General features: G+C 42.5%; 1 protein-coding gene across 2 annotated transcripts; it reads right to left on the reverse strand.

Annotated features, from left to right (window-relative positions):
- Window positions 1-3,069: 3,069 nt before the first annotated feature.
- On the reverse strand, window positions 3,070-12,093 carry TRMT10A (tRNA methyltransferase 10A). 2 transcript variants are annotated; one of them, XM_030947475.1, is made up of 8 exons: window positions 12,053-12,093; window positions 10,673-10,976; window positions 9,509-9,671; window positions 9,007-9,078; window positions 8,506-8,580; window positions 7,385-7,534; window positions 6,723-6,828; window positions 3,070-5,411 (listed from the first exon to the last, which is right to left on the reverse strand). In XM_030947475.1, exons 2-8 carry the CDS (start codon window positions 10,945-10,947, stop codon window positions 5,245-5,247), a joined length of 1,008 nt encoding a protein of 335 aa, XP_030803335.1. In that variant the 5' UTR covers window positions 10,948-10,976; window positions 12,053-12,093; the 3' UTR covers window positions 3,070-5,244. The 2 variants fall into 2 exon arrangements, with proteins under 2 accessions (XP_030803335.1, XP_030803336.1); XM_030947476.1 differs by lacking the exon at window positions 12,053-12,093 and adding an exon at window positions 11,644-11,900.
- Window positions 12,094-14,656: the final 2,563 nt, after the last annotated feature.

The raw sequence follows: 14,656 nt of genomic DNA on the forward strand, positions 1-14,656 counted from the left end.
TGCTTTCTGAAACAGCTTTCTTGTAATGAAAAATTAGTTCTGCACTGAACCTGGCTCTATTTAACAGGAGACTATTTTAACCACAGCTCAAGAAACTAGCTCTTCAGAGAACAACAACAAAAAAGCTTTTAAGAGCAGTTATGCATCACAGATTTAACTGACAAATAAAAAAATGCATACTAGCTTTAGCTAAAACTTTAGCATTTTTAAAAATAGGTTACTTCTTCCTTATTTACCATGTTGATTTTTAAGCTTACCAAGATACCTTTCTTTCTTTCAGACAGTGAACTTGGCTGTTTAGAAAAATAAACCTTCTGGAGGGTGTTTAAATTGAAAATCCAGCATTTCTTCCTACTGTGTGATAGCAATTTCCAAATTTCCCTCTTATGAATCAGTTCTGAAGAACTTGGTAACACAAAAGCTCAGGGACACACGTGTTAGTAGAAGATAGGAAAAAAAGAGCAACATTTCTGAAGTCCCACCCTACACAGTATAGAAGCCGTGACTGCTCCAACCCCTTTGTATTTTTCCACCTGCTCATTTAAGAATGTCCAAAAGATTAGGTATACAAAATACAAAACCCTGCAAGTGCTTGTTATGATTGAAGCAGAGAGACTGAGCAGAACTAGCTGGCAGGGCAGGTTATGCCCTTCAAAAAGTTTAGGGATTGTGTCTGAAGATTATACAAATGTGCATGACACAGCAATGGAGCTGAATTAAGCACGTACAGGATGACATCCAGTTTTGTGAGAACATGAACAAAGACATCCAGAAATAAACACCTTCCAAACACACACAGGAAATAAATCAACTGCTCACAGGACAATGCCTTATTCATTTTAGTAAGCTGGAGCAATGCTAAAGGTGAAAGGTGCAAATTAGATTGTGGGTTTAGAATAAGTATTAGAAGAATTTGAAGGGGAAAATAATATCCAAGGAGAGTACTCAATCAAGCATCAACACCCCTTTTTTAAATAATGCCTTTTCTTCCTTTTAGGTCTCTTATCACAGCCAAACAAGGCAAACAAGAAATTAAAAAGTACATCTTACAGTACTTGAAGTAAAAATGCAGCAAAAGGGAATAAATATGAATCAAACATTTGATTATTTGGCTTTAAGACTGTCAGTTAGTAGATGCTGTTGCTCCAGCTAACAAAGCCACCTTCTTGGAAGAGAGACAATTAAGGTACACATTTCAAAGATGGGCCAAAGTTTATTTATCTTTAGATTTGGAAATCACACTGAAGTCCATCTCTTCTTTTCAAAATAATTTATTATAAGAAGAATGTGTGCTTACTGATAGTTTATTTTAAAACTCTCCTGTAGAATAAATGGATACTTTACAATAATATGAGCCAATACCAATAATATGCAGTGAAGCTGTGATCTTTAGTGTGATCTACAGCACAGCTTGAGCAATAAAAAGTTCTGTTTAAATCAGAGAAACACCAAATTTTTCAAAATTCCCTGACCTTATCCTCAAGCTTTAAGGATTTTAGGAATGCCACATCCTGCACTCCTGCAGCTGGCAGTCACATTGCCCCAAGACTGCCCTGAGCACATGTGCCTTGTCGTGCACACAGGATTTTGGAATAACCATCAGTGTGGATCCCCTTGGACAGCTACACCCCTGTGCTCCATGCAAAACCCACCATCGTTGTCAACTTTGTGGCCAAAAGCCTCTGAGATGGGGCAGTTCAGAGAGGCTCTTTTCTACTCAGGCGCTCTTCTGCAGAGTCATGTCTAGAATCAAACACTACTGCTCCATAAGCAAACATGGAGCAGTATGGGATATGTGGGACAATGGGACAATGAGCATATGGGACATGTGGAAGCCAAAGCAAAGGCAAATTGACCTGAATCCAGGAAATGGACAAGAAGGGGGAAAAGTACTGTAACCTGCAGTAGTACAGTGTTTGGGAAATTGTGACAACATGGATGCAGATAAACACTGCTGAAGTTCCTGACTTCAGAAATCTGAACCAAGGAGACTGAGCCTCAGTGGAAAGGGAACAAAACAACAGGATTATTTATGGCACCTTGCTGTGACCTCCCCACTGCATGCAACTAAAAGAAAGTTTGCCTATTTCAGTGAGGTTTGACTTTCTGCCATATCCCCTTCCTATTTTCTGTTTCTTTCTTTTCAGGTTCCTTGAGCCATACCTTCTTTATTGCCTTTTAAATGCTTTCCTACACAGGTTTAAAGATTTCTGGATGTATTCTGCTGCCTAGCATTGCTGAGCAATAGTTCTGGGAGTACCTGAAACTTTACAAAGCTTAGCAATGAAAGTCAGAACTTTCCTAAGCTCAGCAATGACACCTGGTGGTGAAACACAGGGATCCTGTTCTTCTAGAGCTTCTGTGGAGATGGTTTTTTTGATGTTCTGTTCTTCAACACTGTGGCCCAGGAACAAATCACATTGGCGGTCTCTAAGTCTTGGTTAGACAAGCATGTCAGAGCTGATCTTCCCTGAGGACAGCAGCGTGAAGCAGAGAACTTCCCAGTGTGTTTTCCTACAGTTGCATTAACTTCGTACAGCTAAAGCTGGTTCAAAGAAAGATCTTTCTGTAAGAAGTGTCCTAAAGCACTGCATGTAAATATTTATTTCTGTTATCAGAAACAAATTCCTTGTCATTTCTTATTTTAAAACAGTACAGTGATTTTATCTGTGCTTCCAGTGTAATGCATTTGTAGGCCATGCCTGAAATATCCAAGTGACCATCTTGAAAATATTGAGAGCAGCCAGATCTGTAGATTGAAAATGAAGAATAAATGTGCTTTCTTAAGTAGCATGCCACAAGCTAGAGCACCAGAGTGCCAAACAGTGCTATAACTTGTACACAATATGTAAATCCAAAATGAAAAACAATTAAAAGTCCTCATCCTCACAGTGAAGAATTTCTTCCTAATATCTAACCTAAACCCGCCTTCTGTCAGTTAAAAGCCACTCCCTTGTCCTATCACTACCTGTCCCTGTAAAAAGTCCCTCTACAGCTTTCCTGTAGGCTCCCTTCAGGTACTGGAAGGTGCTGTAAGGTCTCCCCAGCACCTTCTCTTCTCCTGGGCTGAACAGCCCCAGCTCTCCCAGACTGTCTGCAGGAGAGGTGCTCCAGCACTCTGAGCATCTTCATGGCCTCCTCTGGACTTGCTCAAACAAGTCCATGGGCTTCATATGCTGTGAGCCCCAGCTCTGGCCACACCAGTCCAGGTGGGGTCTCATCAGAGCAGAGCAGAGCAGGAGGATCACCTCCCTTGAGCTGCCGGCCACGCTTCTTATGATGGGGGACAGGAAGACCCCACTGTGTGGGTGAGACAAGCAATGTGTATGAACAGGCAGCAGCCACTGAGCTGGTGTGACACAGTGCAGTTGGCATGAGCTGCCTTTGAACAGCAACACACCCCAGACCATGTTTTCCTTCTATTTCTCCATAGACAGGTAAGCTGCAGATTTAAACAGATTGATTTCAAAACACCTGGATGTGTGTATGTATGTGTATCTTATTTCACTGGTAATGTTGTAAGGCTGTGTTTTAAGTTGCACAACAGTTCTGTAAGATGCTTTGGAACCCTTTCAGCATGTCTCTAAAAGTCCCCAGTTTGTCTGAGCTCCTATACTCTCAAGCCTGAGTAAATAAGGCACATGTATGGAAACCTTGGACAGACTGAGGAGTCTTAGATCAGGTTTAGTAGGTGCTACATGCATTAACATGAGGTTCTCTCAGCTGTAAAGGTGTAATTCCTTGAAATTTTACACATTTCAGTTAGAAAATCAGTGTAATACATGCTGGGTACACTTATGCTGCCTTTTTTGTTACAGAAATAAAACCAGCAATGCTTTTATGAAAAGGCTGATCTAGTTTCTGCAACAAAACAATCACGCTTTTGTAAAGCCTAAGAAAAGCCCCGTGGACCTTCAGCAACAAACCACAATCCATCCTTTTAACAGAAGAAACTTTTCTATTGGCCTTTTAGAAAGTGTGGAGAGAAGTGCACTAAGAGTGTAAGTCATAACCAGCTAGGTGCCAAGCCTTTACAGACCACAGGGAGCCACAGGGATCCCACTTGCAGTCTCCACTTGAAAGCAGTAACAACGAAGGGAAGAAGAAAAATGGGCACAAGGCAAATCATAGTTGAATCAGCCCTCTGACTGCAGCTCAGCAGAGAGAACACTTAGGATGCCATGACCTCAAGCCCCTCAGGCATGAGAAACCTGTGTGAGAGCTGCACTTACTCAGGCACTGCAGCTACCTGGCTACTCCCTGGAGAAGAGAGGGATAGGTAGGCTCACAGGGCTGAAGCAAAGCCTCACTTCCAAGATGTCCACTTCACTCCTCTGCCACAGCACTGAAATCAGTTGACGAATCAGAATCAGAACATCCATCCAAGACTAAGATTATGACTTTTTTTTAAAGGAAAAATATTTGATAGACAATACAACACATACAGGATCCTGTGATTACACAATAATACTGATTCTGAGTGACTGTAAGGAAGAGTTCCTCTCTCCTGGTGTTGTTCTGAGGCTGTGTGATAAATTTTGCTGAGAATACGAAGAAATAATCAACAGTGATTGAGTCACCTCAGTGTGCACCATGTGCCTACCAAGGCACATGATTTGCACCTGTACTAACACCCATCCCTCTCAAGCTCAAGTATAAAGCACTGGCTTAACCCCACATTCATACTGCACCTACTGACCCCAGCTAACTAAACACAATATATAAATCAGGCAGCTCAGTTGCTTGCGATTCTCTGTTGACATGGTCAGAAAAATCAGAATTTTTGTTTTGAGTTTTCATGCACACTTTGCAGCAGGCACTAGTGGTACAGGTTTTGGAACCAAAGGAGCACTTGTCATTCACTGCTTTTAAGAAAACTTTTGAACAGAAATGGAGACAAGAATGTATACATTAAAATATTAACTACTAATGCTCTTGGAATTTACATCCAACTTGGTATGTATAAAAATAATATTAAAAAAATTAAATTAAACAGCTTCCCTGGGAAAATATGCAGCATTTTCCATTAATTTCTTTTTTTTTCCCTCTCTTTTAAAAAGCTATTATTTTGAAGTTCCAGGGTAAAACCTGCATTTAACTTAACCCTTCATGCACAGAAACAGCTCCGGGACTACTGAGCACTGAGTAATTCAGCATTACAAGGGCTGCAGATGGTCTTTGAAGTAAGATTCCTTCCTGTCCCAAACTGCATGTCTCGTCTTTCCCATCATCCAATTCTGAAGCCTAGTTGCTGTCCGAGTCATTGTCTTCATCTTCCTTTCCAGACAGAGCATGTTTGGATGAATCATTGGCTTCTCCCAAAGGAACAGCCCCTTTCCTCTGTGGCAGGACACTGAAAAAGGCCTCCTTCCAGTCTCTCTTCTCCAGGTATGCAAGGATGATCTCAAACACTGCAACATCAGAAAAGCCCATCAGCTCTTTTACAGGGAGGTAAGTGAATTGCTGATAGCCACACACCCCCAAATCCATCTTTACAGAGGTTTAGGTGCATTCTCTTGTGGCTTCTTCAGAGCAGAACTGATGAAATGCAGGCAGGAACAGACACTGCAATTCTGCTACTACTGCAGCCTGAAGCCAAGCACACCCCAAGTCTCCAGCTGCATGACAGTATTTCTCTCAGGGACTGAGACAAACACTTCAGTCTCACCAGTGCCTTCTGTACAGGCAACAATGCTTTCACATGTTTGACAGGAATCCTGCTGTAGATGCACTTTAATAAAGATTTTGACCCCTCCTATAATTAGCTCTAATTAGCTCTTCCTTTCTATATAAAGCAACAGTGAAAGATCCAATTTTAGAAACACGTAAAATCTTACAAATATATGTTTTTTTGATAATTTTTTGGATAATTTTTAAGTCCTGTGCCATACTATATCCTCCTCCATGCTTAAATAATCTTTATTATCATGTAAATGCCAGCCTCATTAATACGGCACTTTCAGTAAATAAAGTTACTATTGAGCAATGTGTTACATAAAAAAATAAACTTGAAATAAAGCAAGGTAAAATAAGCTAAAGAATGTGCAGTGGGGCACAATAAGGACTTTGACACCACGTCAAAAATTTCCATGAAGGTCTCAGTAGGCTGCATTTTGCATGTACTTTTGTTTAATGACACTGAAAGACAATCTAATAATAAAGCCGAAAGTTTAAAAGGAGCAGTGGTTAAGCCATTAATACTTCAATCAGAACCAGGAAATCAGGTAAAAATACAGTTATGAAAGTTCAGTAGCTGGAGCACTCTGATACCAACTGAGGAAAGTCTATAGGTACTGAGGCAGTTACTGCTGAACAAAGCTGTTGAAAGAGGTGAAAACATCACAAACACTCATCCTCCCATGGCATAAAATGTGTACCCTACAAAAAAATACAATGTTGGACAGTTTCCAACATTTTACTCACTTGTACAGTAAACCTGGAAACAAGACCAGGATGGTAAGAAAGCCACAAGGAATCCTCAGACAAGCCAACAGGATACAATGTTCACTTCTAAATGGCTAAGCACCATCATTTACATTTAACCATATCCATAATATTTAAAAGTCAGGGCAATTAGTGTATTGTGAAGGCAACTAAATTCAAGAAACATCAACATAATAAAACAAGGTTTAGGCATCTGCACTACGCTGCAGTGGGTTTGAACTGTGACTATTACAGGTATATTCTAAAATAATGTAATTATTTTGTGATTTAGAACTTACCATGATTGACAGCTAACACTTTCCGACTGTTCATTTTGACAAAGTTTCCAAGTGGGAGCTGTGCGTGACCAATTCCCTGCTCTACAGCTTTTCTGTAAGTAATTCCCTGGGGAAAAGACACCAAAACAAGTGGATTGAGAATTACTGTTTCAGATCAGCCCATTCAGATTCACTACAACTATCATTTCCTGGCAAAAGTTTTGCCTGTGCTGCCATGATGTTGCTTTAGAAGTTGGTTACAAAAAGAAACTTAACCGGATTGGACAGCACCTTCCTCAAGGGCTACTACCACTGCAAAACTCACCACTTTCTATGTATGTCACACTGTGATCAAAAGGATTGTAAATGAAACCTGTTCATGCAGCTGCAGCTCTAGAACCATCAGCTGTTGCCTGTTTTAAAGGTGAGCTTATGTTAAAGTACAAAGCTATTCAGGCTGTAGTCACTCAGTATTTTTTCAGAGGAAGAGTAAAGAATAAGAAAACTCTGGAACACAAGCCACTGCTACCACCACAAATGTTTTTCACATTTCTCCAACAATTCTGGAATTCCTTTTTGAAGAAGATTTCTCATTATTAATTATGTTAGTTTACACATGAACAGCAATATTGTCAAATAAAGTGCCAAAAAAAAAGCTGCAAAGAAACAGACCCACAGTTTACCTTGTGGTGATTGTGATCCACCAGTCCTCCAATCACATAGGCTTTCTTCTCATCAAGCTCTCTGAGAACGTCTGGGGAATCTGAGGTAAGATATACTAGGTCTTCTTTCTTTATTAGCTCACTATAGTGCTCGGTTCTAATTTGGATGTCCTCAAAAAAATGTAGTTAAAAGAAGTTACATTCAACTGATGAATTGCTGGCCAAACTTTACAGACCCAAGATGGGACTGGCAAAATAAATCCAACAGTATGTGGTCATTCCACATGCCTCCTTCACGTTCAAATATGTAGCACAGTGCAGATTGATTTTCTGTGTAAACAATCCAGTCCCTAGAGCACTGATTTGTAAAAATCAACAGGAAATTTTCTGAAACCCAGAAGAACTTTACAAGTCCTTAAGTTCTTGTGATTCCCTTCAAATGTTGCCATATTTCTCCTATGGATCCAAGTAGTTTTCAAGCCCATTAAAAAAGTGAACCCAGAAGCAAACACTTAGTTAACATTAATTGTTCAGTAAGAGAAGTTTATGCTAAGCTCTCATGGAGCAGCTATTGCACAAGAACCGCTGGAAACGGGACTGCTTTTATTTGTTCTAAGTGCTCCTCCTTTGCAGCTGTTGGAATAGTGGCTTAGCAGGGAGTCACAAGGAAAACCAACATGAGCTTGACCATAGGAGAAGCTACTTCTCTCCAGAACATTTCAGTGCTGAGAGGTAATGTGATGGAAGTGAAAGTGCACACCAGGGAATCACATCCCAACTGGCAAATCTTGTTTTGGACATGGATAAAAGAGCACTGCCAAGACAGACAACTGCTGGAACTGCCTAAATCAAGGAGTCCTGCTTAGTCTATCAAAAATGGAATTTGTTCAATAAAAATAAGTGAAAATGGATTTGTGTGTGGTTTTTCAAGCAAAAATCAAATCTAGATTCAAGAGAAGCAGTCTTTGGCTTATTAAAGTTAAATCAATTAAAAGGACAAAAAGCGACACTTTTTCAAATATGCTATTGCTCACATGTATTACAAAAACCCATGTGGAAAAAAATCATGTTCTTCACAACTAACAATATAGTTAACAACTACAATCAAGACTAACTTTTTACAGAAATACTCAATTATTCACCTTCCAATTCACCCATCCTTTGTCATTTTCATTCATGTTGGTCTTCAGCTGTCCCCCATGGCTGGTCAAGTAAAACTTCAAACAGAACAAACAAGAGGTACAAAATACAGAAACATCAATTTGCCACAATCCGTTTCCCCTCTTTCTACCCTTAACTGTTAGCTAAAACTCTTAATATTTTTAGATGGAAGTGGTACTAGGACCATATTCATATAGTTAATGATACGTTTAAAAGACAAATGCAGAATTACAGTGACTTTTAAAAAATCTGCCACAGCTAAAACCCAGGGTATCAATAGCCTCTTACTGGCACATCTGGATCTGGCACGTCTCATCTGCATGCACATACTGTTCCATATACAGGAGTATCTTTAAAACACGTGGGTGTTACAATAGAAGTAATTTTCTTATGAAAGAGGCAGCTTAAATATTTTCTTTTCCTACTATAGTTCTCATGTTTGGTACTTGGCAACAGTCAGTGTTCAGTTTGTTCAAACTTACCTGCACAGGATGAAATGCCTTGCGGTTTTCTGCGTAACATCTCTGAATCTGCTTGTGAAGCTTCTTAACATCCTGTACACAACACAGTTTGTTTTTATTTAATCCTTCATACAGACCATCACAAAATGCTTTATCATGAGCCAGTCTGAAGCTAAAGAGAGAAAAAGGAAGCTTTTAACTGGCTAAAGTGACTACTCAGAGAGTATGGGCATCAGATCCTGAGAGAAAAAACACCCATTGTAAGGGGATTATGCTGACAAGGAGACACACACATTTTCCACACGGGTGTACTTAGACACCTCTATGCATGTGCTTAATTTACATTATTCTAGGAGAAAAAAATCACAGGGATTTAATGAACATACAGAATTAATCTGAGGAATCAAACAGGTTTATCACTGTGACAACACTCAGTCTGTAACCCATGGAAAAATCCCGAGAACGTACAGTCTATATATCTAAGAAAATTAAATATACCTAGTTAATCTGAAGTTCCTTTTACCTTTAACACCATCAGGTCATCAAAGCTGCAGTCCACGATGAGGCGAAGCGTGCTAGGAACAACTTCCCTGCGCATGCACTTTCTGTCATTCCCCTCACTACTGGAATCCAATTTTGACTGACGTTCTAGTTTTCTCTTCTGGCGTTTTTCTTTTCGTTTCTGCCTAAGTAAACAAACAAATCAATCCTCAAATAGTGCTGCCAGCTCTGCTGAGGTACTGTGTTGTACACACAAATGCAGACTTCTAGGGCCAAAGCAGCTGTCCTGTGACTGTGATAGTTTAAACTCAGCCTGTTGCCTGCATTTGTGCCACACTGAGACCAGCACAAAACACACCCCCCCTGCTGACTTTGTGAAGTTCTGTAAATACCTACAGACATTGACACAAATTCAATTTACTCAATTAACTCAATACTGGGAGTCTCGTGGATTTAAAGGTGCTCTGAGTCAAGTCTCGTAACAGAACTAGCCAAAAAGTGGTTAGCTCACACATGACCAGCAATCACAGTATCAGGATCAGAATGAGGAAGACAATTTACATCCTGTTTCACTGAACAGCTTTTCAAAAGGCTTCTGAAGAAATTGTTCCATCCTCCTGTCCTCCCGACAGGAGCAGGCAGTTGGGAGATCAAATTTCAGAGACGGCAACAACCCCTGTCTTGATAAGGAGGACCTGGCAGTCAGTGGGATAAGAATAAGCCACCATCAGCGCATTTGCAGATACATTTTCTCTCAACACAACAAAACGGAAGCTCTGTATAAGTCAGCGTAACTTGTAGCACAGCACTTCATGTCTCAAATGTGGCTGCTTTTATTCAGTGTCTTTGTAAGAATCTCAAGTCTGACAGCACCAGGAAAAGAGGAACAAGGCCACACGTTCTGTCTCCCTTCTGACAAATAACAACATGCACGTTTGAATCCCTCCTGACATCCTCCTCAAGCCGAGGAACAATTCTAGTATGAGGAGGGGACACTTACCTCTACAGCCTCTTCAAGTGCAGACCAAGTAGCCTGGGGCTACTGCTTTAAACCTGGTGTGGGAGAAAACTGGTTCAACTGCCTTGATTTGATGAAGCAATTCACAAGCACATTCTGCTGACACATCGCTATTATTAGCACTAAATATTACATGGGAACCATAGGAAGCTGCTTTGCAAACCATACCTCCGTAGATCTTTCTGTTCTTCCCACTGCTTCTGCTTCAACAGTTTCTTCCTTTGCCTCTTGGACATGGACTCAAGGCATTCTTCCTTGCCTGAGCCTGCCTCCAGTCTCTCTACTGGATTGTCATTTGACTTCACCTTTCCTTCCACATCAGGAACTTCAGGGAATGGGGTATTTTCCATTGGCACCTCTGGACTGTCTGTGGGTGACTCAGATGACATTAGCTTTTGGCTGGGTTTCCTGACTTGTTTGTCAGCACATGCCGGATATTTCATTAAAAACAATTCTTCTGCTCACCAATTCCCTAGGAAACAAAGGGATATAAGCATCATTAACAAGATGCTCAACTAGGGCAAACACCACTCAACAGCTACATAAGCGTGAATAAAGAGTAAAAGAAGGCCTTTTTTGTTTGTTTAAAGCCTCTACAAATAGTAACATAGAACATTCTAGAAAGATTATAACCTATCTTCTGAGAGTCTAAAATTCTGCCTGCTAGATCTGCAGGTAGTGAATAGCTTCTGATTAAAAACTTTGCAAAAGAACAACAGCATAAATTTAGGGAATCATATTGAATCAAATGTAATAGAAAAAAAAGCATTAGCAGGACGTGTACACAAACACAAAAAATTAAAGACGTATCTTGCAATATAACTACAGCAGCATATTAGAGAAATACGTAACACAGAAGTATGTAATTTTAAAGTGACTAAAGCCATTTGGGGACAAAACAAAAAGAAGTGTGAACGAGCTGTACTCCTTCAAAATTAATTTTTATTTCTCCTGAAAACAGAAGACATTAGACAGTAACAGACACCGGCCACTGTCAGAAGACAAACGCAAGTAAAAAGATGAACAACTGTTATTCAGCAAAACACTCTCGGTTCAAACCAATTCCAATTATAACCACTCCTTTCCCATGGCTAGCACGATTTTTCCGCACTAGCAGCTCCTCTGTGCTCGACACCCACACAATTCCCCAAGGACCACTTCACCGGAGAACCCTGCATCTTCACCAGGCAGGAAACACCAACCCCCTGCTTCCTGCAGCGGCAGCAGAGACAGGAAACACACAGCACAGCAGAAACCCAGAGGAGGTTTTGCTGGCACATCCCGATTTCCCTGTCTGAGGGCGTTCGCACACCAAGCCCTGCGCGCACGCCTGCGTGCCTGCATACAGGCGCACAGACACACACACGCAAACACACGTGTCTCTATACACGGACACGCCATACGCCCCTCATGACTGCAAAGGGCCGGCCGCAGGCCCGCGGAGGGCCGTGTCCGCCCCGCTGGCCGGGCCAGGGGCGGTGCAGGGGGGCGCTGAGAGCCCCTGGGGGCCGCCACGTTCCCCCCCGCCCCCGAGGGGCCGCAACGTACCCGCGAGCCGCCCCGCGCGCGCCCGGCGTGGGAAGGGGCGGAGCCGCGCATGCGCAGGCGCGCGCGAGGGGGAAGCAGACCGGCGGTCACGTGAGGCCGCCAGGCAGGGCGCCCCCCAGCAGCGGGCGGTGTCAGGGCCCGCGCCGCCCCCCTCAGATACGCAGCCGTGGCTTTGGGGGCTCCGTGGGGGTAAAGGGCAGCGAAAAGGAAGAGAAAAGCTTATTTTTATCTGATGGTTTGATGGCCCGGCTGAGTTCAGGCAGGGGCCAGCGAAGTATTTTTGGCCGGTGGCATTCCTCAGGGCAGATCTGTAGCTGCAGAGGTCCCCGGCAGTGCCGCGCTCCCTCCGCCCCTGCGGGAGACGGCCGCGCCTTCGCGCTTCCTATTTTTAAAGGCCGCCGACAATTAGGTTTTTAAACTCCAGTGTCAGTGCCCAGCGAAGGCAGCGTTCTTTCGCCGCCAGATAACTTCACGAAAGAATGCTGCCCTGTTACAGGAGTCAGTTCTGGAGACTGTGATGATATCCTATGGGTACAATGTATTTTGGGCAGCCTGAGTATGTAGATGTCTGTTTGCCCCTGGTTAACGAGGCGCACAAAGTTAGCAAACACACGAGCGTGCGCTGCCATAATCCCCTTTCCGTGTGCATCAGTGTTTAGCTCAGGTTGCATGGGTGCCACATATACACACTCGGACAGTTTTAGTGCTGGTTTCAGGTTCGGCACAGCTGTGTTGCACTCACAAAACTGCGTGGTGTCACTATAGTGAGATGCTGACCTTTCAACTGCTGCTGGAATTTAATATTTGCTGTAGTATTTGATCTAATTTGTGATTCCTGTTCAGTGCATTGCTTTAAAAATAGCTAGATTTGCATTTGCTGGGGTCTATTTAAAACCTCACTCATGTTACTATTAATATCTAGCTTGACACGCCAGCATCATAAAAGCCCAAATGCTCCAGTCTCCCTGTGGAGAATCCTTTGGTGTTTTTTGGTCACTGAAAGGCAGCAGATGAGTTACCAACAGAGGCCCTTTTTTTTGAAATAGCAAAAGACATCTGTCAAAGTCATGTAATACTCAGATGTGCTTTTTCCTAGAATGAAGAAGCTGCTTACACAGTTTGTTTTTCTCATAGTGCTCTCTGCAAAGCGTCAGTATTGCTCATCCAGCCCCCTGTGTCCTCAGACAACAACAGAGCATCATGCAATGTTTTCCAAAGTCTGCCAAATGCCAAGTGGTGAAAAGTGAAATGAAAAACTGAGCAGTTGCAAATATTGAGAAAGAGGTGTCTGTCTAAATTTCATTATTTTTATAGGGCCTTAACGTCACCTTTTCAAGATGCTGATCCCAATGGTGAGTCACCCTCTCTCCCAGCAACAGAAAGAACTAAATATTCCAGAACTTAAAGCTGCAGCTCAAGAGGCAGACTATGGAGAAGAAAAAAGATATTCATGGGAGGCTCAGGTGCTGCTCTTTGTGCCTTATGGTCTTTAGTTAAGTGCAATGTCTCCCTGTGAGCTGGGTCTGACTGCAGCACTCTTGAGGAAGGCTCAGGGTGCAAACTGTGTTTGGCCAGTGGCTTGGATGTGTATTTCTGACCCCCTGTGGCAGAAACAGGGGGTCTTATTCCCCCAAAGCCTGGGAGCTGGGGGCACACGGGCAGCAGCTGAAGGGCAAAGATGCACTGGGGTACTTTGGTGCTCTCACCTGAATGTTTGAATTGAAAAGCAAGATCTTTGTGTTGTGCTTCAGAAGGGAAGGCAGAAAGAAACATTTTGTTGACTCAGAACATGGGAGGAAATCTCATTAGTTTTATTAGGCTGTATAAAGATATGAGCCCTATAGTTTGGACTCTGGAAAATGTGCAGCAGCAGGAATACTTTGACCCCAGTCTGTATGCCAGCATGGCGTGAGGTATCCATGAGGGGCTGAGCCCACAGCCTGTACGTGGAGTGGACTTTGGTGGGCACAGCGCTGTTTGCACGGGTGTAATCTGCCTGAAAGGAAGTCACTGCTGATTAGCTCTGGCCATAACTGAGGTGAGGCTCAGGCCTCCTGTTTCTAAGATGTCTGAAGAGCACCCCAGCTCTGTGTTACAGGTATGCCTATGGCTGTATAAATGCGTGTGCACGTGGAAGTGTATGGACAAAATTTCTCTACGTGGCAGTTACGCCCTTGGCTCTGTAATTGGCCCAGATACAGTGGTGCCCAAAGAGAGATGTGGATTTACATCAGCAGGGGATCTGGCCAGGGATATTCTAACAGAGCCCTTTTTAAAAAGATATTATATTTCAAAGAAGAAATAAATTTCTTGTGTCTCAAGAGCACAGAAAGAGGACAATTGCTCATCTTCAGATTCCAGACCAACCTCACCCCCTCCTTCTGAGTAAAATGTCAATGCTGCTTTTCTGAAGCAGGATCCATATCTCTGGTCTTTCTCTAGATGGAGTTGGTTTTGCACTAAGACAGTGTCCTTATTTTTTTCAAAACAGCACAGAAAGCCTGGAAAGCTCTTTGTTTACTAAATGCAACAAAAGGAGTCCTCTGCCTCAGCCCCTTGAATTCGGTAGCATGTCACAACCTGTGCTGAGAAAGCAGCATAACC

This window comes from Camarhynchus parvulus, chromosome 4 (assembly GCF_901933205.1).
Source record: "Camarhynchus parvulus chromosome 4, STF_HiC, whole genome shotgun sequence".
Taxonomy (NCBI): Eukaryota; Metazoa; Chordata; class Aves; order Passeriformes; family Thraupidae; genus Camarhynchus; species Camarhynchus parvulus.